This window comes from Diadema antillarum, unplaced genomic scaffold (assembly GCF_040938485.1).
Source record: "Diadema antillarum isolate AM-2024a unplaced genomic scaffold, OU_Dant_1.0 seq00001128_RagTag, whole genome shotgun sequence".
Lineage (NCBI taxonomy): Eukaryota > Metazoa > Echinodermata > Echinoidea > Diadematoida > Diadematidae > Diadema > Diadema antillarum.
The window spans coordinates 689,225-716,838 of record NW_027271941.1 but is presented as its reverse complement, the minus strand read 5'-3'; the positions used below and the strand labels follow the sequence as shown (position 1 = coordinate 716,838).

The following is a 27,614-nucleotide window of genomic DNA, read 5'->3' as shown; positions in this document are numbered from 1 at the left end:
ATTGGCAACATTTACAGAGGGCAACAAGGAGAAAAGGATTAGGATTATCTTCTAAACTTCTAATTCATTATGTCAAGAACTCAATGACTCAAAGTTGAACAACACTGGACAGCAATTCACAAAGCTTGGTGGAAAATGCTTTACAAATATCCACTGACCATTTGAAATGTGAATTTCATGAATAAATGTGTCATCAGTTAAATGACTGGGGGCTTGTGACATGCTTTGCCAAGGGGTACAGCACTGATTGGCATCTTAGACAAATGTCTCTTCTTCTTCCACAAAGAGTTGGTCCTCCTTTGCTTCCTCTTTGGTCTCCAAAGACTCTGATGCCTGGCTCCTGGGAGTCTCTAAAACATTGCCATCTGTGGATTCTCCCACTTCAACCTGCTCGTGTCCTGATCTGTCCCCATTTTGGCCCCTCGGGGTCGAGTCTTCACCCGATTCTTCCTCCCCGGGGCTTTGTGACACCCTGTCCTCTCGTGCCCCACCTGCACTCCCTTCTCCCCCGTCTCCAACTTGAGATGACATCTCCCCGACGTCCGCCACTTTCTCTGCGCAGTCCCCACCCTCACTACCCTCACTGCCACCGATGCCATCGCTAGCTGACCCTGCCCTCTCACCATCCACCTGTCTGTCGGCTGACGCCTCGGAACTTTGGGCCGTCTGCTCTTGCTCGTAGGCGGCATACTCTATCGCGAAGGTGAGGGAGCTCGCCGTTCTGGATGCCAGCGTGTCCAACCCGCTGTCGCTGCCCTCATCGTCCAAGTCGAGGACGGGCTCCGACTGGCAGCTGATGGTGTCGGAGATGTCGTCCAGGTGCTCCGTGGATTCGTAGGATGCAAGGATGGAGTGGGGGTCGGGACCTGTGGAGGATGGCGCCGTGTAGCTGACCGGTCGCTGGGGCAACGGGTACGTCTTCCCAGGAGAGAGGTCCAAGTCATCCCGGGAGCGCTGCTGTTTCGGGGTCGTCCCCTCCTTGTGCTGCTTGATGACCTGGTCGAGGCGGTCGACCTCCTCATCGATGTTCCGTTGCCGCGGCGACGGGCACTCCTGGATGATGGCCGGAGCCTCCGCACCAACGCCGGACTCCCGCTGACCAAGCTTGGCCGCTGAGGAGCGGCGCTGCTCATGAATCTGGTCACTGATCTGCTCCAACTTCCGAAGGGCATTTGAATACACTTGCTTTGCTGCGGATACATCTTTCTCCAGCTCACTCACCATCTTTTTGCGAATCTGCAGATGTGAAAGTAACATCAGAACAACATAGTAAAAAAAAAAACATGATAGGCTGACTCACATTACAATTGTATATTTCAATGTCTGACAAATTCATGGTGCAGTTTGTTGTATAAGTTAAGTTTTACATGTGATAGATTTTCCACTCCCCACATATCAAAGGTAAATATCTCTGTCAAGAATAGAAAGTATACTCTGAAAACATTTTCAATACATAATTTGGATTATGATGTTTCCACAAAAACACAAAGGCAGGAATACTAGGTACTAGTTTAAATCTCGTCCATGGATTATGCAAATTCCCACTGCGTGAATGTGCATGACCTACAGTCTACATGCCAGCATACATGCAATAATGAAAGCACGCTGTAATATGAAAGGAATGCATATTTTGCACTTGTTCTACTCCATGCAATAAATCTCAGCTAACTTAATTGTGACTTTTGGCCAAAATGCATAAAAGTTCACTGTCACTCATTCAGATTGTTTGTGTGATGCAGTTTTTCTATGAGAGACTCTTTACATCACGTAAGCATCATCTGGAAAGTTACCAATGCATATTTTCTTACCTCAAGGTTTTGGTTAAAGGTGACTTTCATCTCAAAGTATGGCCTGGATAAGACAAAATTAGAAAATCATTATGTCAACACTTTCCTTGAAGACATGAGCAATACAGTTTATAAACCCTAAAAGGGTTTTGTCTGGGAACTGTCCAATGACAAATCCTGTAAGAAGAATTTCTGAACCTTGCAGTTAATAGGTACCTTGACATCTGATGTTTGAAAAGAAATCTCCTGACATCAAACTAGCAATAACCTACCATCATCAACACACAGATATATTACACTTTGACATGCCCACTCAGTCTGTGGCTTGGTAATAATCATCTGTGTACACTCACACACACTCACTCACACATCTCAGAGGATTAAGTCCATAATGCCTTCTTATTTTGTACACCTCTACAGTATCATACTGTCATAGATCTGTAACATTAATGGAATACAACACCACCGTATCAGTCACGCCCAAAAAGACAGACTTCTTTTGAATGGGCATGATGACATCAAGACAGAAGACCTGACCAACAAAATCCACAAACATTGAGAAAGTACAGCATTTCAATGTCTATGAGTTAGCTTACGTGGCATCTGGTGGTCGTTCTACTGTGACAGTAGTAGTACACAATGTACAAAGAATATCACAAGTGTCACATTTGATGAAAAAGACATTTATCCTTGATTTTGCTTAGGATACATCAAGAGTCTTTTGTTACCATGCTTGTCAATAATATCCTTGATTCTGCTTATGATACATCAATAGTCTTTTGTTACCACGCTCTGTCAATGACAGACAAAGTCAAAATCTTCACAAAGTCTCACAATAATCAAATTCCAATGTCTGAGATCTGCCTTTTCAAGGCTAATGAAACATGCCACGCTAGAGCTGTCATCAACAATCGACCAAGAGGTTTCCATTAGGATGCCATATTACATGTACATGATTTATAGTCTGGCTTCCAGACCATCTGCCTGTAATATTTTGCTTTCCAGAATAGCAACGCCTCCTATCAAATGACAAGAGAAGAGGCAGGGTGAGCTGGCTGGTCTTGCAGAAGGTCTGGAACAGGTCACTTTTTGTACCCCGGAATTTGGCAAATTTGGCAGAATTGATATTTAAAATCTGTCAATACTCCCTTCCTCTGAATCACATCATTTGATCAGTCCTGCACAAGCATGTTACTTTAAATCTTTCTGCAACCTTTCTGACCTTAATAAGTTGGACTCTTTCAAGCCCAACTTCTATATAGTACTGAACTTCCTAGTTATGTAATGACAGTGTCATGACCCTTGCCCACTGGGGGTCACTGGGTAAAATCTTGGGCTCCTTCCACTTGAAGCAAATCATGCCACATAGACTCTTTGCCTTCAACAAAGGCAGTAGAGGCTGCATTTTGTGGAAAGGATTACAGTCTGGAAATCAAGAGTCTAGAAATCAGACTACATGATTTACTGGGTATTCAACCTGTCTTTGGTAAATGTGTTGCAAAATGTAGCTTTAAGAAATAGTCATGCCGGGAGTGAAAGCTATTATGTTTTGGCATTTCTGCATCACAAATCTGCTTGTGATATAACGATAAATCACAATATTTTGTCAGGAAGTTTGGCTTCTTCTGGCACTGAAACATATTCCGGGCAACACTCCGCGGCAGAGGCATAAAAAAGAAGATTTGTAGGAGGAATGAATGGGCAGCCTGGTAATTCCTGTGTTACCACCTATTGCTGACTGTGTAAGTGTTTAAACAACTGAAGAGTGAAGAGTTTAGGTATAAAAGGAAGCTCACCTTGATTTACTAATGGAACTCCTTAGAGATCTCTGCAGTCGCTTCACATCCCGTTCAGCCTCGTTAAACTTGGCCGCTGTACTCAGGTGCTCATGGACACTCAGGGCCCTCTCATTCTCCGCCTCCCCAACCTGTGGATGACAGTGAGCAACATGGTTTAGTTGACGGACCCACCAGACACATTAAGTACTCTTAAACCACAAACATTCGTGCTGAGCAACTTTTTGCAAATTGGAGCCGACAACCTTTTTTGCAGCAAGAAGCTTTTGCAAATTGCCGACCACGACCACTACTAATTCGGGGATTTGTTGAACACAAACTGATGGTCAATATAAAACAAACAATATGATCACAATTGTGCTACTAATCATGTGTAGCTATAAAAAAAAATGAATGTACAAACACTGCTAGTGCAGCATTTACATTGTACTGGCATTCGATGCATTGTGAAAACATAAACTTCTGCATGCATCAATACTTTCGCAAATCTTGGCTCTGCGCAAAATTCACAGAAGTTTCATGAGGATGCAAAAATGTCTGGTTTTGCAGTATCTGACAGGGCTGTAAAGTCACCCGTGTGAATTTGTTGGATCATCAGTGAGCACAACATTTACTGTACCTGCAGACATTTTGAATATGGCATATGAATAGGCCCTCATGCAGAGATGTCGAGCAAATTCAAAAGTAGGGGCACATCAAATGCTAAATTTAGCCTGAAGTGAAAACTCCTGGAAATGGATGTATCCAAAAACTCAGCTCATGGTCATACAAGCATTTGTAGTGTACCATCCCATAGACAATGACCGGCAGGGGAGGGAATATTTTTATCTTATGAGTACGAAATACTATTGAAAGGGTAATAAGTCTGGAGACTTCCAGGCACTTACAACCTCCATGGAATACAGTGTACATGTAACATTTCAAACCCTCAGAATAGAGCACTTTGTAATCAAGACAACAAAAGTCATCATTATATCATTATCATCAACTCTAATTACTTGGATCAGTCAAAGTACATTGAGAGCACATAGATGTATTTTCACCTGGAGTTCTTACTGGCAGCCATTTTTGCATGATCAGCAACACCAATACCAAAGCATGCACAGTGGAGCTTTTTTGCCTGATGCACTCATTTAATTTCAAAGTAAACACAATACTGATTACATAATGCTTCTGTAGTCTCATTTCGACACAAGTCACAAATTATTCGTCCTTCAGTCATATGTACTGCATGGCATATAATAAGAAAAAAAATTGAGGGTAATGAAAATATCATCACGATATTGCTTGGCATGTTTATTGCCATATCAAGGAACAAAACCATTCTCCCACTATAGCACAGAATGAAAATGTTCTGCAAACAAAATAGATGTAAATACCACGTAGCTGTTGCGTACATTGTACCTGGGATTTATGACGTACATTCATACATGTATCAATTTAAACTAATAAATTCTATCCCTCCCACCCCCCCCCCCTTTTTTTTCCCTTTTATGTGTGTGTGTCAGACAAATGGGAGATGATTGCTTGAGGGAAATATCACAGAAATTCCCTTTTGGACATTTCCTGTATGTATCATTGCTCAATGGATGCAAAGTTCAAGTTTGTTATGGACACCTACTAACATGATGCCCAACATTTCTTTCAGAGGAAGACTGTGGGTTAGATTCACAGCACAATATTATTAATACGTACACAAAGTAGGGAGCTGACTTAAATTGGGTTTGATAACTTGAGCTGTCTGTGGTTTCAATTAACCAGTAATAGGGCACACTTGAGTAATGTGTAGGTAGTAATTAATACACCTAGCATGCTGCCTAATGCCATAAACCTGAAACAATTCAAGGAGCGATAGTAACTACCGAGGTGCACTGTTGTATGTCAACCCAACTGTTGTAGGTATTCTGATGAAAAAATGTCTAGAAGTGATAGCATTATTCACAAGAAATATGATACAACACAAGTTTTGTATTATATTATGACAAGCTAAGTGCAATCCTTGCCATGTTCAACAATACTCCTATTTACAGTGTACATGGTCAACTGATATTTCATGATGGAAGTACCGGTACTTTGAGTTTACTGGGTCAACGTGTACAGTGTACATTTTGGACAAGACCCAAGTACGTGTATCATACCCTGGGGTTTTCCTTGAGGCTCAGGGGGCGAGGTTACTGTATCCCAGACAGAGAAGGGTAGGTTGCATACTGGCAAGGTGGGATACATTATATGTATATTGTTTGCCATCATCTTCCTTTCCTCAGTTTGACTGCCCTGCTACGTAAAAATTCTCCGCTAGGCGCGTGTAATTTGTACTCAGGCTGTCACTAAACGAGGTCCTGAGTGGTGTGGCTCTGATGGCTGACATTAATCATTGTCGCGTGAAGTACTTGGCAAGCATTCCAAGCACCTAAATAACTCTCATGCGATACGTTTTCCACACTCAGTCCATCAAATTTTCTACACAAGGTATTTGCTGATCATTAGCTATGTGGAAAATACTAGGTTCTTGATATAAAGGTTAATGGCAGCACGCATAAAAAGGGCTTGAACCTCCTGATTTGTGTTGTGGACATGGTACTGAAAATCAGAAATGCATGTTGAATAATTCCTGTGCATGAAATCTGTGTATATTCTCATTATGGGGTATGCATGTAAATTCAGTGATTTCATTTAGATCTAAACAGGTGAGGAGTTTTTCTATGAATGACATCAATTCATATCAAAATGACAGCAAATGTTGAGATAACATATGGGGTATTTTGGGGGTGAGCAACTAATAATGAAATAATGATCAAACATTAAAGCACTTGTTCAATTTCATTAAATTTTGTAGCTTTGATTTCATTGCTTTGATGTAAACAAAGTTTGCTTGTAGCTTCATTTTCTATTAGAATCTTATCTAAATGTGTAAGTAAATTCTTTACATGATACTTCTTTTTTTTTCAAATCAGTTACACAAAAATCAAGTATATATCACTCAATTGTACACATACATTGTACATTTGAACAAATACAAGTACAATGTGATAGTTCTTGTATGAAACTCATGTTCAGGTCACCAGTTCATGACAACATTATGTAATTCACCATTAAATTATAACAATTACTGGACAAAACTGACCATTTTATATCTGTGAATGATGTGACTAGAAAAATGCCATCATATGCGCAGACCCACACATTATGTTCCTCAGGTTAAGCCAAAGTGCAAAAAATGTGAAGACCCTGTCCCCCCCCCCCCCCCCCCAATCGTCATTGGGTCAAACCCCTTGAGCCCCCCTCCCTAAGCAAAAAGGTCGATCTGCCCCTGGTTTATCAGAATGCTTTAGTATTCAATTTGTGTTGTGCACAGGCAAATTTGCATTCATTCTTGGTTGACAATGCCTGTATAATGTGCTGCTGCATCAGCGCTCAATTTAATCCCAGCATTTCCATTTTGCATCGTTACCAAAAAAAAAAAAAATGCAATAACAACAAAGTCAAAAATTCAGCCAGTGATGCTCACAATAACAGATTATTCAGCTTCCTCTTTACTGGTGCATGTCACGAATAATGTGTCCTTGAGAAAATTGGGCAGGGGGTGCTTGCACTAAGCTGGGGAATACCAAACACCCATAGTCAGTTTTAGCAGGCCTGTATGTACGGCTGGTTAATAATACGGTCATGCACTCTGTGTGTGCGTGCGCAGTTGAAAATTTATGACACTAATCACATGAATTTGGTGCAATATAGAATGCTCCACTGTAATACAATATTGGCAATCAAGTCTATGGCGGAGCCTTAATGCTACTTCCCGCTGAATCCCCTTCCCCATCTGGGAAAAAAAAAAGCAAACTGATACATACTGTACACATATGCTTCAAAACAACACAAAGAAATAAAACAGCTAAGAAGGGCAATTCCACATAGCAAGCTAAAAATGGTATGATTGTAAAACATACTGATCTGCCTAGAGCTGTATTTTTTTTTCTCTGCTTTGTGATGCTTAATTGTTTCTCTTTTGTGGTAAATTTAACTAAGGGCAATTATATGATGAGAGAATGATAAAAATAACAACAATCATATTTTATCAAACAAAAATGTCAAATTAACAGAAATATGTTACGCAGATAATAATGGCATTCTGCATAGAAGTATGTAATTGTCACACCATAATTTCAAACCTGGTATTCCCAAAAGCATATGATATTCTGAGTTAGCAATACCATTTGACTCTTTTTTTCCATCAACTCAGTAAACTGGCCCAATTCTAGGTGTGTAAGGGTCAAAGGTCACTGACCTTCATGGTGGCGTGATTGAGCATCTCCTGCCAGTTGGCGTCAAACGTCCGGCCATCCTGGAAGAGCCCCTGCTCAGCCAGGTCCACCATCTCCTTGGCAGCGGTCAGCATGCTGCAGGCCCGCTCGAAGCGCAGAGCTGCCCGCTGCGTCTCCTGCTGAATCTGAAAGGGTTAACAATCAAATGGGAAAGGGTTGTAGGGTTGTGTTCACACTCACAGCAGACCAGTTCACATCTGTATGCAAATCTTATCCTTATTTCCATCACAGAGGTTACCCGCGGCAGCCCGGAAAGCTTTCGCCGACATCTCTTTTGACCTTTGCAAGAATTGGAGCACCATGTCATTATTTTGGTTAGTTATGGTACATAGACTGTGGGCACTGTCTACAGAGATCTTCCTCTTTTTTTTTATTTTTTTTTTTATTCTTCCCGAGTTTCCCTTGGAACAACTTATGTCTTTATAATAGGCATGCAGAGCTGCAATACAGGCAGTGAAGCATGTCAAGCTAACCAAAAATAGCAACACCTTCATCACGATGTATTCTACAGCTTTGGCATCTGCTTGCATGCCTTTCACTCTTTGTATGCTGATGCTTACAAAGCCAAGGACAGTGTAAGCACGGGAATTCAATGGGAGCTGCTTGTACCAGACACCGGGACAATGAAATGGTTCCAAATGAAGTGACCTCTCTCCTTCAAAGGAGAATTTACCTCAAATGTACATCTACACGTAGGCCTACATATACAGTGCTGGTCGATGAAGCAATATCAACGGAACAAATTAAAGGTTTGAGCAAAATCAAACACTTTGTTCAAAAGTTTGAACATTGTTTGAAAAAAAATGCAAATAACACACTACTGTGTACAATTACAATTTGAACAATGATTTCTTGTGCATTTCTTTTGGACTAATCATTATGCTACTCTAAATGATATGCTGTACATAATTTCATGTGCATTTCTCCACGCAGTGTGAGCGTTAAACAATTTAAAGGGTGTGTGCAGTTCTGGTCGAGGTGTAGATTTAGCTTTTAACATTTTGCAAGATATTCAGAAACCACTCTATGAGATGTAAGGGGGAATGCAGTTCTAAGGGGTATCAAAAGTTTATTCAATGAAAATCGGTTTTGAAATGGCTGAGATATCCCAAAACAAGGTGAAACAAAGAGATCCTAATAAAGTTGTGGCATGTCGCCTTTTATCATTAGCACTTTTTTGGAAATCTCAGCCACTTGGAAACCAATTTTCATCAAATAAATGTTGAATCCTTCTTAAAATTACATGCTCTTTCACATTTCATAAGAGGCCTTTCATTATCTCACTTAGAAATGTTTAAAACATGAATCCCTACCTCAACCAGTACTGTACAGTCCCTTTAACCTTTCCCTCTTTCATGGTTGTGATTAAATATTGCATGAGAGTAGTGTGGAAAATGTATTATCTTTCCCGTGAGATTAATCATAGCTATTGTCAGAGTCCACATCCTAAACACAATTGCATTGTAATGATGGGGAATTTCGAAAAGCGCGACATGAAAAAGTATATTTCTGCTTGAGCTCATTAACAGCTATTTAAGAAAGATTTGGCAATATTACATTGGGGAATTCCCTTTCTGATCGTACCTCTTTGGCCTTCTGCCTGGCCTCATAGTAGGGTCTGGCCTTCTCTATGACGCTCCCAATCCTCTTGGAGATGGCATTGAGGCTGTGCGTAGACTCCGTGAGTGCCTGGCGGAAGGACGCTCGGGCTTCCTATTCATACAAAGAGAATATGATCATATCAGACTCATTTATCTAGTGATCTTAACTCTTTGTGAGCCATGTTCCCATGCCCGTCTCGGTCGAAAACTTCAGTTGATGCCACAGTACACTGAAAGCATCATAGACATTATATACTGTACCTGGTACATCGCTTTGACGTAAAATTTACATCATAGCAATGCTTGCCATTTTCTCTATAAGTTTGTTGCACTGCATTACTAGCATAAAGTTGTAAAGGCTTCTAAAAATCATTGTATGGCTTTGAAAAAAAAAAAAATGTTTCCCAAAAGTGCTCATGTGATGCAGTCTCAGAATGATGTCAAGCACATTATGGGGTTTACACCATGGCACAGAAAGACTTTAGACATCAATGAATTATGTGTCTCAGTTGAGATCATCATCAAATTAGTATCAAAAGCAAAAGTGAATGTTTTCATGGGACAATGCGGATTGATGATGTGTCCCACCTGCAATCACAATAAGACTGAAAGAGAAAATAGAGGACATGCACTGTCTGCAAGGGAAATGACAACCAATGACGTCACTATTTCATAACTACAGGTACTCAAGGTTTCATTCCTTGTACTGAGTGCCTAAATACTATTTTTAACCTCATTATTATTTAATGGCTGCTCAATAATTGCATCAAAACCATTAAAAGTATACATTCCACAGACCATACTCTCTGGATGCATGTAACAACAGAAAGTCGTTCATACTCTCGCTGCTCTTCCGAAACATGATTAGGCACTACAAATTTGCATGTGATTCACTGGGTTGTGGATAGGGGCAATTTGTGTGCATCCATCCATCTATGGGTCCATGCAGGTTCACCTGGAGAAAAAAACATGTTTCCTGACCCCTCCCTACTGGGTGGGGCTACTGTAATAAATTTGGATACTTGTTGGTAGTCTATATTTATCATTCCCTCCTCGTTACAATAAAAGGCAGTCTCTCTTCAGTTGACACAAATTACAAAACAGCTGACAGATCATTAAAACAAACAAACACATCAGTAGAAAGCATCAGTAATTTGCTTTGATTAACACATGCTGTCAGTGTTCCTCATGGTCTATGGTCCTTCCCAGTGAGAAATTTGCCATGACTCATGTTCACACTATTGGAAACCTGTGAACCTGTATCTTGGCTAGCTAAATTTGATATGATACGGCAGCAGTTGACACATTTGACAGCTGATGAACTGAAACAAAGTAATTTAATATTCTTTTGAGAAGTCAGGATTTTTTTAAAGGGGAATTCCAGACAGGGTGAAAGCTTTCATAAATTTCTTAATATTTTCATCAGAATTTGATCAACTGTTGTGCTCATAAAATTTTACTCTTTCTTTTCAGACTAACTTTTGACAGGTCTGGCATTGCCGCTTTACGATTTCTGCGACTTGCAACCTCAAAAATGAAAAAGGACCACCGCCCCAAAAAACAAAACAACTCAAAACAAAACAAAACAAAAGCAAAAGCAAAACAACTCCCCCCCCCCAAAAAAAAAAAAAAAGAATGTACACCTACAATGTAAGTCTTCGCGCTTTACAAAAATTGTTGCCTTCCCACATTTGTACTGCATTACTTGTATATCTCTAAAAGGTAACTTGCAAAAGGAAAATATGACATTCAGCATTACCAAGCAGAGCAAACATGCACTTACATCAAGGCGCAGTTCCAGAGAGTTGATCTGGTCGGTCGCTGAATTCAATTTCTCCAATTCCTCCTACAGTGGTGAAGAAGAATTGAAATGACAGGTTCGCATAAAATTCAAGTTGGCAGTAGATATGCACTGCAGAACAAACTGGCATTGAACATGCCAGGCAGGGCGGAGTGAGACCTAGCTCCCTGTGTCTGGTAACGCTGTCTATACATGTGTACAATGTATAGTTATACAAGTACTACACGTATAGTATGAAAGGCATAATTTACTGTACCATTTGCAAATGAAACAAATATCAAGCAATTACTGTACATAGTGTTTTAAAATAGTTCTTACATGTGAGTTAGGGATAGAAACAACAACTGTAAAAATTTGAATTAGTATACTAAAATCAATGTTAAGTATTTATACAAAATGTAAACAATAGTTATGATAAAGATGTTTACAGACTACATTGGAAACTGTCTACAGTTTCAGTTTATTAAGAAAAATACTTAATATCTCCTTATATTTCAGGCTTTATTGCAAAAATTTTATATGGTACATTGTAGGATGGTTTTTTGGTAAACAGACTTACTCATACAGCATCAAATTTGATATCTTTAACATTTTTAAAATCACTGCTCCCAAAGGTAAACTGGACCTTTCAGCGCAATTTATGCATGAATATGGGAAGAGTGCAATAGGTTGCAGGTATTGATCTCACCATGGATCCAAAATAACCATGAACAGAAGTCAGTGAAATACATTGTATTAATGGATAACTGTACCACACAGGTGTACAAATTTACAAACACACACACATGCACACAAAACAAACAAATTAACAAATAAAAACACAAAAGACTTTTGATTTAAGAGTATAATGCATGTTAGGAAATCTTTACACTGTAAATCATCAGTTTTTGTCACATTTTTCCTTTGGTCTACCATGTTGTATAATATCACAGCAGGTTGGAAGGTCCTCATCAAAATGCAAACTATGTTATCAGAAATCACTGTATTACATAATTAATGTTCATGATTACTTGTCCGCATAAAGCAAAGATTTGAGAAATACGATTTCAACAAAAATAGATGGGAGAATCGGTTCTTTGGCCATGTTATTGTCGATCAACGTCTAGGTGTACATTAGAAAACAATTCTCTTGATTCATCCATGAACGTTGAACATTGTACACAATGTACAGTCCTGTACATTTCATGACTGTACATTGCAGTGACTGTAACATAAAAAAAGCTACATGTATGTATATGATAAATATGGTTAAAAAATATAGATGTAGATGAAAAATATTAAAAGTTTGCCAAATATGTCTTCCATCACACAAGTGCACTGCCATTTTTCTTTAATGACATGCAGTCTCAGTTTCTCAAGAAATGGAGTACATACAACTGTATTGTAGACCTACTGTATCACATACATTGCTACATGTACAGTGTACACACTGTACTTTGCAACAACCACTTAACAGATGGACAAGATACAATTGTACTTGTACACTTATGTAGCTCTCAAAGGGTTGTTGACGAGGAAAAATTTTCTCTCTCTTTCAGTAAAATGGCATGTAAAGTCACAACTAAACTGCTCATTAACCACAATGTTTTGTTTGTTCATTCAATGCATTCTATCCTTCTTTATTACTCATGAGGAGTACTTCAGTCTCCCCTGATCAAATTGTCAACTTGAATTTCCATATAGTGTAACATGGCTTTCGAAATGAATAAAATTATGTGATGAAAAACAAAAGCGAGAGAGGAAAACAAAATATAAAAAAAACAAAGTTTTGTGCAACTTGCTTTTTTAAACTTTTGAGTGAGTCTTGAGTGAGCTTGCAACACATCGACAAGGGCTTGCGGTACTACGTGTAACACCAAGCAATCATTCTCAAGGTTCTCTTTCTGGAGTCATTTTGTTTCTGTATTATTAAAACCAGGATGTAAAATGAGCTTTTCCTGTGGAAGCGGTAAATTACACCAGCCCGCTAGCATTGAATACCCCACGACCACAGCATCTGAGATGCACACAGCTGTCATCAATACACACACACACTTTCGGCAGAAACAAGGGAAGGCATGGCCAAGTTTACACACACGCTGATGCATCAGAGAAAATACAGAACAGCATACATTGTATACAGTATATCTGTGTGCTAGATACCAATTGCAAATTGTGACAGCTCAATAGGAAATTCTCTTGAATAGATTGTATTTGACTGACAACTGCATGGATAGCCACACATTCCTCAGACACACAGTTGCAATCTGTGCAAAATACAAACTGTACATTGTATGTATGTATACAGAGCAAGTTCAATGATCTGTAAATGTACAGTGTACCTTGTACAAGTGTACAGTAGGTGCTCAACCATTCAGTTCTGACAATTGTACAATGCATGGTAAATAATTTGCACTACCAGTACCGGTAGTGATAATGCGTGCCCGGACAAAACAACTATCCCAGTGTAAAGTTCACTGCATACATTTGCAATGCCGTTGTCATAAAATATAGGACAGATCTACATTATATTGTATGTCAAAAGTTTTGACAAACATTATTTAAAAACACAATGTACTGCTATGCCCGAGGTAAACAATTATATTTTTTACTCTAATTGCATTAAGAGCAAAACATGCCTGACCAATATCTAAAATGTACACCGTAATCATTGTTGATTTCATTGTAAATGTTCATGGCATCATTGTAAGCTCTGCTGTCAGCACTTCAAATCCCCAATGCTCTGAGATCATAGACAGCAGTGGTCAGAATACCCAGCTGGGGCTGCAGAAGAAAGTCAATGACCTGAACATGTGCACAGCATACACAAATATATCTGTGCATCACAGCTACAAAGTGACGTACAAATGTGCATGTACACTATACACATGTACGTGTACACGTACAGTATTAACTAAGAAAATTTTTGCATCAAGTTGTTCTAAATTGCAACTGATTGACATAATTGCCCTACATACATTGTACGTCACCTCAAATTATAAAAAACAAACTAATCAGCGTTTTTCAATAATGTAGTAGCCATGAAAAAAAAAAAAAGATAACATGCCTGCTGTTTGATGATCATCAGGGAAGTGTTGACCAGTTCGAATCCAGCCTGAGTTTGTATGCCAATGACTTTTTTAATACATGTACCATGGCTAACACACTGAGTAGGGTTATTCACAAACTGAATGCTGCCAATTGGGGAATTTAGCACGGCACACTTTATAATCACAACCTCAGTCAGAGACCAGTAGCAATCAGAGATAATGGCTGTCTACAATTGGGTCACCGGGGATCACACCCAACATGCTGCAAACCATATTGGTTGAAATCGTATGCTGTACATACTTCAAGATTTTTACTAGGTGGATGCAAGTGAAAGCCCTTCGAACATTTCACTATGCAAAATTGATATCATATTCTTGACAGGAGACCCCTTCAACATACTAGATTCTTTCACTACAAAGATACAAATCTGTGATTAAAATTCTTGAAGGAGTGTCTACAGTCAATATCATGAGAAATTCCTGACAGTTTTATACAGTATAGAGTAGGATGGGAAAAAAAAAATCCTAACTTATATCACAAGAAGGTAGACTATCTTTACAATACTCAAGCCTAAGCTATTTTTAATCTTTATCTATTTTTATTTCTTTCTTTTTTTCTGCCAGCGCAGGGCTAATTAATTTCATTTACAGAAGAAAATGTTTATGACACATATTCATTTTTTATTCTTTGTGAAAAAAAAAAAAAATGCCTGGATTTGAAATTGCTCATTCAAATGAAGATGACATCAATTAAAGGACAGGTTCACCTTCATAAACATAAGGATTGAGAGAATGCAGCAATATAAGTAGAACACATCAGTGAAAGTTTGAGGAAAATTGGACAATCGATGCACAAGTTATGAATTCTTTTAAATTTTTGTGTTGGAACCGCTGGATGAGGAGACTACTACAGCTTGTGAGTCATATGCGTACAACAGTATAAAGAAAATGTAAAGAAAATTCAACATATTTTCACCTTTTCGCATAATAAATGACCACTTGACTTGCCTCTTTCTACAGGCAGGGGGAATAATATTACCCATAACATATGTCGGTAACGAGTCAAGGGAATGTGTACTTTTTTTCAAAAGATGAAATTTTGTGAAATTCTCTTTATATTTTCCTTATGTTGTTGTACGCACGTGAAATCTAAGTTATTCATACACTGCAGTAGTCTTCTCATCCAGTGGTTACTGCACAATAACTTCAAAAATTCATAACTTTTGAACGGATTGTCCGATTTTCCTCAAACTTTCAATGATGTGTTCTACTAATATTGCTACATTCTCTCAATCCTTATGTTTATGAAGGTGAACTTGTCCTTTAACATACAGCTGTATGAAACCGGCTACTTTTGTTGAATTCACATTAGATTACATTTCACATGGATGTACATTGTATACTATTCCCCCCCCCCCCCCATACAGTGACCAATGTTACCTTCAATAAAGAAAATTTCACATATTTGCTGATCCAATTGGCAATTGATAGGGATGGCTGCTCTTCTACACAGTACCTCAATCATTTTTAAAACAGCATTCAAGAGTCACTGACTTTAACATGGCATGTACGGTACATGTGTACGTATGTACTTCATTCTTTATCACTTCTTGTGATACTTCTTTGAGGCTTTCCACAACATCTAATTGGCTTTGAAATACAAATTACGTATTAGACAGCTAATAACGTACCCTACTTCTTTTTTTTTTCCAATCCAGGTGTTGACATACACATCTTGTACAGTGTATCTGAACCAAAAGACAGCAAGAACTCATTTCCATTTCATTTCATTATTATATCATTTTATTTCATTTATTTCCAAATTCTCATTAAAATGCAAAGAACAAAGGTGAGAATGCAACACTGCATTGACTCATGTCTCATTCCAGTTTTCTGTTTGTGTGAATAATTGCAAAGTTAAAGTGTACCGGTACTTTCGGAAAAGGCCTATTGAAGACACCATCTAAGTTGTGTGGTATATGTTGTACACGTATGATGGCTTATAAAATGTCATGATTTATGTCCATCAGTGTAATAAGCAAAGCCACGACATTTTGATTACTGACAAAATTTTCTGTTTCACTATTGCTCAGACAGATCCAGCGGGCAAATAGATCTGAACCATCTAATTGTACAGTGACTGCTGTACAACATGGCTGCCTGTACACTTGCATTGACCTACTGTAAAGATTGGTCTTATATCTGGTCGTTGGGGTATGATCCGCAGAGACTGCGTCTGGCCTCACGGCATCCGTAAATGTCAAAAAGTTATATTAAAACTCCTCTGGACAGACCAATAAGCAATATTTCTGTATCAGTTAGACCCACAGGCCTACCTCGTACTACTGTACATTCACTGTACACTGGCTACACAATCTGAGATTACAGTGAGAATAACCTCACATTTTATACCAGGTAGTTTGGGAAAATATTCTGTGTTGTTCTGTGTTTATCTTCTTTTGTCATGACACAGTTGTAGATTCCTCCACAATGTCAATAAATCACATGGGGTAAATGATACAATGTACAAGTATGGTACACGTGTACAGCTGTACAAGTGTACATACAGTACGGTGTCCAACACATTGACACTGTACTGTACATTGAAACCGACCCCCCTCTATTTATAGCATGAAAAAGAATGAAAATGTACACATGAGACTACGCACAGTGTTTTTTTTTTTTTGTAAATTCTTCACTGGGGATTTAAATACATAAAAATATTACTGAACATCTGATAATAAACAATAGCAACAGCAAAAAAATGACACCATATTTATACATTTTATGTAGGACCCTATTATGAATAGAATTTTGAAATTCTACACGTAGGAAAAGCATGATTATACATATGTATGTGCTCTTCACACATTTTGGCAATAGAGAGTAGGGCCAAGGGGTGTCGGTTTCAAATGTACAATTTTTTTTTTGTACAGCGTATTAAACTGCAATGAATGTGTCAAAATAAGAGCACCTCACACGTTCGAAGCAGTTATCTTCAATAGTCTGAGAAGAGCGCTTAGCTCAAATCACATTTTCAAAACACGCTTGACAATGCAGAGTATTTTCTCCACATGTTAGTAAAATTGCAGGCAAATTGTGTAATATGTTAAGTTTCTATTGACAGGAAAATGTTAGGGTGTCGATGTATTGGACACTCAACCATACTACGCACCACCGTACCGGTAGCTGCAACAAGTACGGATCATTGTCCGTAATGTCGTGATTCTGATCCCAGACTGATGCATTCATTATTTGAGTGAAAGATCGGTCTGTATCTGGTCGTTGGGGATCTATGTTCCGGGCCATGGAGACCGCATCTGGCTTCACACACATCACGGATCTCCTCAAAAGACTCCTTCGCTCCGCCTCCGGACAGATAGATTTTCTGTCTAATAATGCATTTATATTGTGTCTCTTTTGATGACAGAAAATAACACTTCCATTTAAACTTTACCTGTTGACAGCTTGGCTAACTTTGGGCTAAACTTTAAATTGATGATGATGACACTACCCTAGAGTATAGCCTGACCAGACACTGTGCTGCGCACAGGGTCTGACATGTGTTAGTGTTTCAACGTTGTAAACGACCGTCACTATTGACGGCAAAATCACATAAAATACCTTTTATTTTGTATGATTTTAAGAGTAATATAATTTGCAACACTTACCTACAGCGTATTTTCCTGATGGTTGAGTTGAATTCGGCGTTTTGTTGGTATCCAGACCTTATTGTTGAATTTTTCGGAGTAGATCGTGCGGTGGCATCTTTTCCTTCGAGAGCTTCACAAAAGCAACAAACTACTACGCATGCGCATTCAGAAGTAGTTGCTTTTTACGTACGCCCGTGCGCCCGTGCGTTTCATGTGTTACGTAAAGCTTGTAGTAGATCCGCGCGTGCTGCACCGGCAATGATTTGAACTTTTTTAGTCGGGGTCATCCGACTATCTCATCACTTCCGCCCCGACTACCTACGTTGTAGTATACGAGAGTGAATGCCATTCATATAACACGCAGATGAGGAGTGAAGCAGTAAGGACGTTTACAGACCTGATTTCAGCCATAGATTTCGGTAAGTTTTAGACGTAATTAAACAAAAAATCGCATACCGGTTATTGAATGATGGTCATAGATTACGATAATTCCTTATATTTTAGTTTTCCACAATTAATAAAGATATTCATGAAGGAAACAGTGAACGATAACAACGTCCGCGAAGGAAAAGAGGTGCAGCGCTGTCGCCAGCGCTGCGTGTAGTTACCCTAGAGTAGTGACACTAACAGTAGAATCTACAACTACAATGTAAACGTGTTACAATAAATATCTTTTCTTTGGCTTGGTGCCATTGGCGTTGCATTGTAATGACTATGTACAAAATAATCCAGTTATATCACACACAACAAAAATACACTCTATATAAATATACTGTAGCTACCTGTATGTCTCTGTAACTAACCGTTGTAGGACGTAGTTAGATCTAACATTAAAGTTCGCGCCAAGTTCTTAAATCTATACTCAGAATACAAATCATATGTAGAAACTAAATTACTTCTAACGGTTAGCTTGTGTTGTGAGTTGTTTCATGTTTGACTTTTCAGTCTAAATTTAACGACGGAACGTTAATTGTTAGACAATAACTGTTCTAGTGAGATCTAGAAACGCAGGGGCCTAAACAATTACTAAAATACTTGTTTCCACTCTCATCTCATCACATTTTTCTGGAAGAATTTCTAAGAAGAAATTTAACTCAACCAACCAACACAGACACTGTTTAGTAAATTACATGAACAAGGAATCTTCTCTTACCTTAATTCGAGGGTCTATTTCCTCTTCGCATAGCGCAGCCATAGCAATCAACGACTAGGCTACACAGAAAATCCACATCTATTCATCCCGGCACCGATCGATGTAGGGAATGTTTCCTAAAGTAAACGATGTTGCATTGCAATAGAAACAGATCGACAAAACAAGGTTTAGTTGCCGGTAACAACTCAGCACTGTGGCTAAAGCTAGAACACGCCACTCCGGTGCACCTGTAGCTGTGGCTGTGGTGAGAGGTGAAGTCTATGGAAAGCCTGTATGAAGCAAATCAAACGATACAGACAACGTACTGTACGGAGATTCTGGGATGCTGAGCTGCTGTGTGTGTAGGTCCTACACGTAAACGTTTCGCGAAGTTACGACTGGATTATATGAAGGTTTGTTGCGGCCTTCGCATCATCATCGCATCATCGCGATCTCGTGTAGTAGAGCACTGATCGAGAGCATTATCGTGAGGCATTTAAATGTTTTGTTTATGTAAATTATTTGAATCTATACTATTATAAAAAAAATCAAAATTTGAGTATTTTAGATTATAGAATAACTTTTGATAACAAATAAAATACATTTGTAGTATTAATGAAGCATAATTGGAATAACAGAATAATTTATGCTGCCTAAAAATCAACTAAGCGGTACATTTTTATTTTGCACTACGATACGTACTGTACGCTGGCGCTGTATCTTGTGCGTGGTATGCGGCCTGCGGCGCGGCATTCTTTGAATACGAACTGCATTGGATCGCGGCCGTCGTTTCGCCAGTGAAAGATCACATCGCCAAGAAACTTGCCAAGTTTCTCAATTTAACTGGCTGGGCCGCCGGGAGCTGAGGTAGGTACTAGGTGCCGTGAGTGAGTAGAGTGCAAAATGGTACGACCCGGGGGGCAGGGGGGGGGGGGGGGGATAGGGGAGGGCATATCTCCCTCCCATGGTTAGGAGCGTTTGTGTATGATACTATTGCATTACTAGAAACAAATTCAGTATTCATATTGTGCAACAGGATACTCAGAATTCTCATTTGTTTGTGGTGTGGAAGATGGTTCTTAAATTGAAAGACATCACCACTGACACCAGGCACGACCATCACCATGATCACCGCACCCTCACTGTGGCCTCAGACTTGTCACTTGAATTTGAAAGTGTCCAAAGAAGAGCTGTTCGCTTCAATTCATCGCATGTCTAACATAAAGTAGAACTTTTGGTACTTTTAACAAGTCTAGAAATATAGTAGAAGATTATATGTTTCTAACGTTAGAGATGACAGCTTTGGATCTCACAAACAAGCTCACTTAATGATACATTGGCATTGCATCCCATTCTCCCGAACCCAAGTTTGAAAGGAAAGAAAGGGACCTCGAACTCACTCTCTTCTTCAAAGTGGTCGGGGGGTCCCGTTGTGGTGTCTGCTCTCCCAAGTTAAAATAGACGACGTATCGGTATCTGTGCCAAGCAATTTATAAATTGTGATTAGGCCTAACAACAGTTAGACAGTCTATACGTCGTTAGATAGACAAGTGACAAATGACAGTACCAGTACGGGTAAATAAGACTCTAAGAGCACTAACAAAACAATTCAAGAACTCGTTCTTCTCATCTACCGTCATCAAGTAGAACCACCAGAGTGACGCCACTATCAACTCGCCATCAAGACTCATTCAAAAAGGCCATCGAAAGAACCTAATTATTCCTGCGCCCTCTCTCATCTGATGTGTTATGGCATGCCCAGTAAATTGATAGTACCAGGTACTGGTACAGTAGTGCCCTGCATCATACACATCCAGATCCAGATGCAGAATGCAGATCTAGCTAACCAGTTAGGCCTAACATGTTAAAATCTATTTCTAATTCTTACTTTTGGCCCTATTGCAATTTTGACTTGATCAATTTACATGTATTTTCCCAAAATTTTATTCACATCACACTAAGTAACAGTAACACGTAACTACACGCAGCCGTCTACTCCTTCGCAGACGTTGTTATTTTTCAGCGGTGGGTGTACGTGTCCTTCATGAATATCTTTATTAATCGCAGGAAACTAAAATATAAGGAATCCCCGTAATCTATGATAATCATTCACTAATCGGTATGCGTATTTTTTGAAATTACGTCAAAAACCCACCGAAATCCGTCTTTAAAATCATGTCTGTAAGCGTCCGTATTGCTTCACTCCTCATCTTCTGCGTGTTATTGAATGACAATCACTCTCCTATACTACAACGTAGTGAGTCGGAGCGGAAGCGATGAGCTAGTCGCAGCGGAAGTGACCTATGTAAAGGTCAAATCATGAGAGCAGCACGCGCGGAAATACATGTACGTAGAAGACGACAAGCTTTATGTAACACACGAAACGCACAGGCGTACGTAAAATGCTACCACGGTACCTCGGGTTGAGCGTTCATGGTAGTTCGTTGATTTTGTGAATCATCGCACAATCTACTCCGAAAAATTCAACAATAAGGTTTGGATACCAACAAGACACCAAATTCAACTCAACCATCAGCAAAATACGATATAGGTGGGTGGTATTACTGTTAAAATCAAACAAAATAAAAGACATTTTTTGTGGGCTTGCCGTCAAAAGCGACGGTCGTTTACAACATTTAAACATCAGTACATGTCAGACTGGGCGGTCTGGTCAGGCTAAGTAACACGCTGACTTACTGCACTAGCTGTACTGCTAGCTGCTCTACGCAATCAAACTAGTGTCTAGTTTTAATAAGTTATCAACATCGAGCCACAATTTTTAAAGAAAACTCTAGAAAACGGTAGCTGTGTTTTTTTTTTTTTTTTGTCCAATTGCCTACTGACACTATTGTAACACATTGCCTAGTCGATGATCATGAACAACAATATTTTGTGATTGAAAGTCTGTGTTTTTATCTGGTTTGTCCAACTATCTGACTCCGAGTCTTTAATATGTCTGTAATTTTTTTATCTAGTTTTAGGTGAGACACAATGTCATCAAGACCAGGGAAACGGCAACTTCAAGAAAACTTTGCAGCTTTGTAGTCTCACTACATAGGAGGAGGAGTTCCAGCTATGCCAACACCAGTAGATGTGCGGAGATCTCAGGACCCAGATAAGCGTCTCCTGGATATCAAAGGTTGCAGATCAGGATGTGAAGAGAGCGCAGTCACAGCTCCATCTACCTTTGGCCATTTCACTCACTTTGTGGACGAGCACTTGCATATTGTCAGGGTGAGACATGATTTTGTTTTACTTTGGTTTCAGAGTTTCTAGCTCACCTGAGCCAAATTGAAGGCTCAAAGTGAGCTATTGTGATAGGTTCCATGACATATTTGCTGGACTGTGACAATTACTCCCATGAAATGTGTGCATGCTAAGCCAAACATACATACAAACCTACCCACAAAACATTTAAACCCTGACCCTAATCCTAATCCAAACATCAAACTAAACCTAAAACCCTATCACACCCCTATCCTTAACCCTAGAAAATAAGACTGGAGCAATTGTAGCAGGAGCAAATGTCGTGTTACCATTGTGATCATGGTCCCTTGTCCGGCGTGTGTAGTCCATCATGCATAAACTAATACAGGTAGTAAAATTTAGCTGTAAATTATCAACACTGCACTTGATCACAGTCATACTCTAAAAATCTGATTGTTCAACACACATTTGTATCTCCGTGAACTGGTAAAGCTCTAAAATTGGTATTACATTGAAACCAGTACTGTAAACATGGTATGTCATACAATGTGGGAAGTTTGTGCAAATTTTTCATTCTGCTAAGTCAGTGCAAGAGTGAAAATAAACAAACATTTAATTGGGGGATGTCCCCACATTAGAATATTTGCAGGAATCCTCTTGTCAATGAAAGTATGTACACTAACGTGACTTGTATGCAAATGTTGGTGAAAATGGCTATGTGTGAATGATTAATAGTTTCTCCTTGTTTGTGCACACTGTGAGACATTGCTTCAGCATCAATGGATAAGTATTTTTTATTTTTTTGAGCTGAAGTGCTCTGATTATGTTCTTCAATGCTTCAATGATTTGCAATCAGAGCTGCTACATATGACTCAAAAAGCATGGACAGTTTTGGAGTTTTTAACATCAAGTTACCCGTACCTTACAGTAATTATTTGATAATGTCAGCGCTTGCTGATGATTGATCATTCCAAGAATTGATGCAATATTGGCTCTACTTTGTGCAATGGTGTAAAATGCAAATGTCCATAGTTGATCATATTTAATCACAAAAACTGTGCTTTAATGGATCTATTTGTTGTATATCACTCTGTATTCCAGGCAGGGGTTCTTATTGCAGGATTGACTGGTGTTCTCCTGATAGGAAGGAGTGTGAGGCTGGTAAGTTTTTATATTAGCTGAGAAAAGATTAAATGCACTCTTAGCTTAATGCACCTGATGGCTCTATGGTCTCCATGTCATTGAATAATAATAATAATAATAATAATAATAATAATAATAATAATAATAATAATAATAATAATAATAATAATAATAGTAATAATAATAATAATAATAATAATAATAATAATAATAACAATAATAATAATAATGATAATGATAATAATAATAATAATAATGATAATGATAATAATAAAAATTGAAATAATAATAATAATGATAATAATAATCATCATCATCATCATCTACAGTAAATGGCAGTTAGTTACTATGGAGACTACCAAGACCAGTTGCTTCATAGGAACCAGAGTGAGTCCTCTCAAAAAATATCTGAAAAAAAAAATTTACATGAAAAATTGCCTTGACTTCATTTGAAAATAAGAAATAAAATGAACCTGATGCAATAATATCGATTTTGACTGGTAGTGTAGTCATGATTCTCTCAACTCACAAATGGACGACAAGCAACTTAAATTGTCGGATGCATTTTATTGTTTGCCATTTTATTTAGCACAAAATCGGGACCATATGTACGTAATTTTTTTTTTTAATTCTTCTTTTTTGTGTGTGATATTGCATTTAGGTTGAGGTGTCATGATATTATGACATTTGTCCCGGCAAGTACTTTTGTAAATCTGGAACAATTCTGCAGTCACCACAAAAATCTTGAGCAAAATCAATCTGTATGGACAGTTGTAATACATACAATTTTCTGCTATGAGGTACCTGTGCCATGCATATCTTTACTGATTTTTGTTTGTTTTGTTTTTTCTCTCTTTTGCAGATGAAGACATTCTACACTGTCTCTGATATTCCAGAGGAATTCATCAGCAAACAGATGAGGCTCAGGGGAAAGGTCAAAGGTCATGGAAGGGATCATCTACACGTGGAACATCTCCCCATAGTCAAGAAGACAACTTTAGGAAGAGGTTTGAAAGGTGAGAAGTAATGGTATCTTCTTGCTTGTACCTATGCAAAAAAAAAAAAAAAACAAATCCTTTGGTGTTCAGGTGTAGAGTTAACAGTTCACCATGTGTGCAGATCTGGAAGGTCAGTTTGGGTAGAAAAGAGGAGGGGTAAGAAAAAAAAAGAAAAACCATGAAAGAGAAGAAGAGAGGGAAAGAAAGGAAGAAGTTTGTTAAGGTAAGAAAATAGAATGAAGGGAAGGAGAAAAGGAAAAAGTAACTGTAAAAAGAGAAATTTTCACATGCATGAAACTTTCATGAATTATGCGGAGGAGCCAAGATTTGCACAAGTAAAATGCACTCAGATTGCAAGTGTATGGTCTACACAGTGCATTGAATGGCTGTGGCAATAAGCCAGTTCTGAGTTGTAGCTCATGGCACATTGGTACGAAAGATCTTTCTTTTTCTCAGTCGGTTAGGGGCACTTCATTCGTTTTCAGAGCGACATAATGCATAAGCTTTATGTACCAATTAATGGATTCATCAATCCTGTCCAACCAAAGAATGAACTTGTGTAGCGACCAGATGACCAGGATGATCCGTCAAGTAACACCTGTGAAAGCATCCGTTTAATTATTTGGCATTGAATGTATTAACACTCTCTTTCTATTGATATTGCCAAATACCACTTTTGCTGTCAGGTGGATGTGCTGGCAAGAATAATTTTTGAGGATTACATGAATAATCATTACATCACAGATGCTTATCCCAGTGAATTTAAAAACCCACCTGCCTGTTGGTATGAATGACCCTTTTTCTGCTCATGTGCAAAGTGGAACTGACGAACTGGCTTGTTCACAGTTTTAAGTTTCATGCAGCAAAAAAGGCCATTTGATGCACCCATGGGCACACCTTACACTATTGTCATCCAAGTAACAATGAATAAAATCTTCTTTGAGACCCCATTTACACCAAAGTGTGGATCATGGCCCAAGCTTGGCACATACTCTAATGTGGGGTTGAGTACGTTTCTTCACCTTCATCATTTTGTTTTTACTTGTTTGGTTTTGTTTGCTTCTTTAATTGTGAAAGAGTCCTCCTTGCCCATTTACCTGGCCGGAGTGGACCTGTCTGTTGCTGATATGGCCCATGTTGTAAACATGGCCCCAGTTGGTTCACTGCTCTGGTTCCGTATGCTCAGTGTGAACAAGGAGCAGGGTCTGGAGTGCATCGTCTCACAGAGAAAGGTATGGAGAGCAGGGGCGGATCCAGGAATTCTATAAAGGGGGGGCGTGACTAATATTTCTGGTGCCACTTCCGGGTTTCTTTTCATTTTTTTTCTTTTTATTTCTTTTGTTTTTAACGAAAAAATAAAGGGGGGGGGCGTGCGCCGGTTGTGCCCCCCTCTGGATCCGCCACTGGAGAGTACCTACTGCAGTATCATGCTTTCTTAAATACCAGTTAGCATTAACTATTCTGAAGAATATTGTGTTGGTATGTCATACATTCCACTTTCATATTGCCTAACACAAAGTCTGCACACGGATATGAACGCACAATTCAATGTGCTAGAAATGCTTGCATTTTGGCCAGGCCTTGTAAGATGGGCCAAGATTATGGGGTTTTGTGAAAGGAAGAAAAAAAAAAGGTCTTTCTTCTCTTGTGTCACCTTCAATCATCATCTTTCAATTCAGTTGAAACATTTGAGGAGAGTGCAACCCGTGAGGAAGTGGAAGTTAGAATATAGGTATTTAAGCTAAAGCAGTAGTTAATGGAGATGAGAACAACATTCGGCAAGTATCGAGAGCAGTAATAGCCAGCCATCTAATAAAGGAGCTGGTGTATTAAGGAATGTTGGGTTATTGAATGATTACAAGCCATTTAATGAGGGATCCTGTGAATTTAGAAATGTTAGGTCATTGAATGTTAGCCATTTGATAAGGGAACCCTTTAGGACCATAATCTCTTATCAGAATAATTGTCATTTATGTCATAAGCCCTGTCATCATTACTATTATCATCTAAGTAAACAGTAATTATTGTCCTCATTATCATCATCACAAGCCTTGTCATCTTTATCATTTTTATCATCATCATCATCAGCGCGTCATAATCGTCATTTTTGTCATCATTATCCATATGGCTCATACTGTGATTTTGTTGACATGTATGGCTCATGCAGTGCTACATCTTGCTTCATCCCACATAGAACTTTCTTCGGTCTCTAATCCTCAACGAGCAGCTGGTGCGGCAGGGCCTGGCCACGGTCCGGCCACCGGACCCCTCTCAGGAACTCAGCCCCGCCGCCGTGAGACTCATGCAGCAGCTGTTCAAGGCAGAGTTGTACGCGGAAGAGAAGGCCAAGGGAATCTGGGCCAGGCTGTCGTTGGTCGAACGTCTGCGGGAGAGAGCGACAGCCACGCGGGACTCTGCCAGGGACAGGGTGCAGAGAGGCGTGCGCACCATTACAAAGCCATGGACTGTCAGTGCTAGTGTTGTCAAGTCAGTGGGAGCACGCATCAGAGGACTGTGGAGGTCAAAAGGTCAATCAAGGTGACAGTATGCAACTGGCCACCAGGATGAACCCTTGAACCTGAATGCAGAAAATTTAAATCTATGTCTGTCATGGCTTTGTATCAGCATGTTGGTCACAGTTGATCAGTGTTTAATTCCTAGTGGCCAAGCCATGGTAGCTTCATTATTCAGTAACTCACTCATGTTATACGGGATATTTTAGTGTTTGCAATGGCAACATAACAGCACTTGAAAAAATGCAGACATACAGATGTAATCAATAGATCATTTTTAGATATACCTGTAGGTTTGTACAGATGTATGTTACTGATGGGCTTTGTGAAGATGTTGCCAAAATGGCTACCCTGGAAAATTCGAGTAGGATGTATGCACATGCATTCTCTAGTTTGTTTTTTTTTTCTAACTGTAAAATGAGTTCAGTTATTTCATCCAAGATACAGGGTATATAATATGAATGGCTTATAATATGTATTATATAGTGTAAAGAATATATCGTCGCTGGGGTGACAAGACCTTGTATCTGCAGTTTTGGTAAAAATGACTTTTTTGGATTAATGGTCAGATAATCAGTTGAGTGATGTCCTGTCCAGATCCTAGATGTCTTACCCCAAAAATGAAGCCACCACTG

At 39.0% G+C, this 27,614-nt stretch overlaps 2 protein-coding genes across 2 annotated transcripts; one reads left to right on the top strand and one right to left on the bottom strand.

Moving 5' to 3' along the window:
* Positions 1 to 255: 255 nt before the first annotated feature.
* On the bottom strand, positions 256 to 19,302 carry LOC139744006 (uncharacterized). The gene is made up of 7 exons (XM_071654473.1): positions 19,140 to 19,302; positions 11,287 to 11,349; positions 9,487 to 9,615; positions 7,866 to 8,027; positions 3,584 to 3,714; positions 1,809 to 1,851; positions 256 to 1,236 (listed from the first exon to the last, which is right to left on the bottom strand). The coding sequence occupies exons 1-7, from the start codon at positions 19,179 to 19,181 to the stop codon at positions 256 to 258; spliced, it is 1,551 nt and encodes a 516-aa protein (XP_071510574.1). The 5' UTR covers positions 19,182 to 19,302.
* Positions 19,303 to 22,193: 2,891 nt separating this feature from the next.
* Positions 22,194 to 27,008, top strand: LOC139744005 (protein C3orf33-like). Its single transcript, XM_071654472.1, has 6 exons — positions 22,194 to 22,352; positions 23,427 to 23,486; positions 24,331 to 24,491; positions 24,717 to 24,727; positions 25,544 to 25,698; positions 26,661 to 27,008. The coding sequence occupies exons 1-6, from the start codon at positions 22,194 to 22,196 to the stop codon at positions 27,006 to 27,008; spliced, it is 894 nt and encodes a 297-aa protein (XP_071510573.1).
* Positions 27,009 to 27,614: the final 606 nt, after the last annotated feature.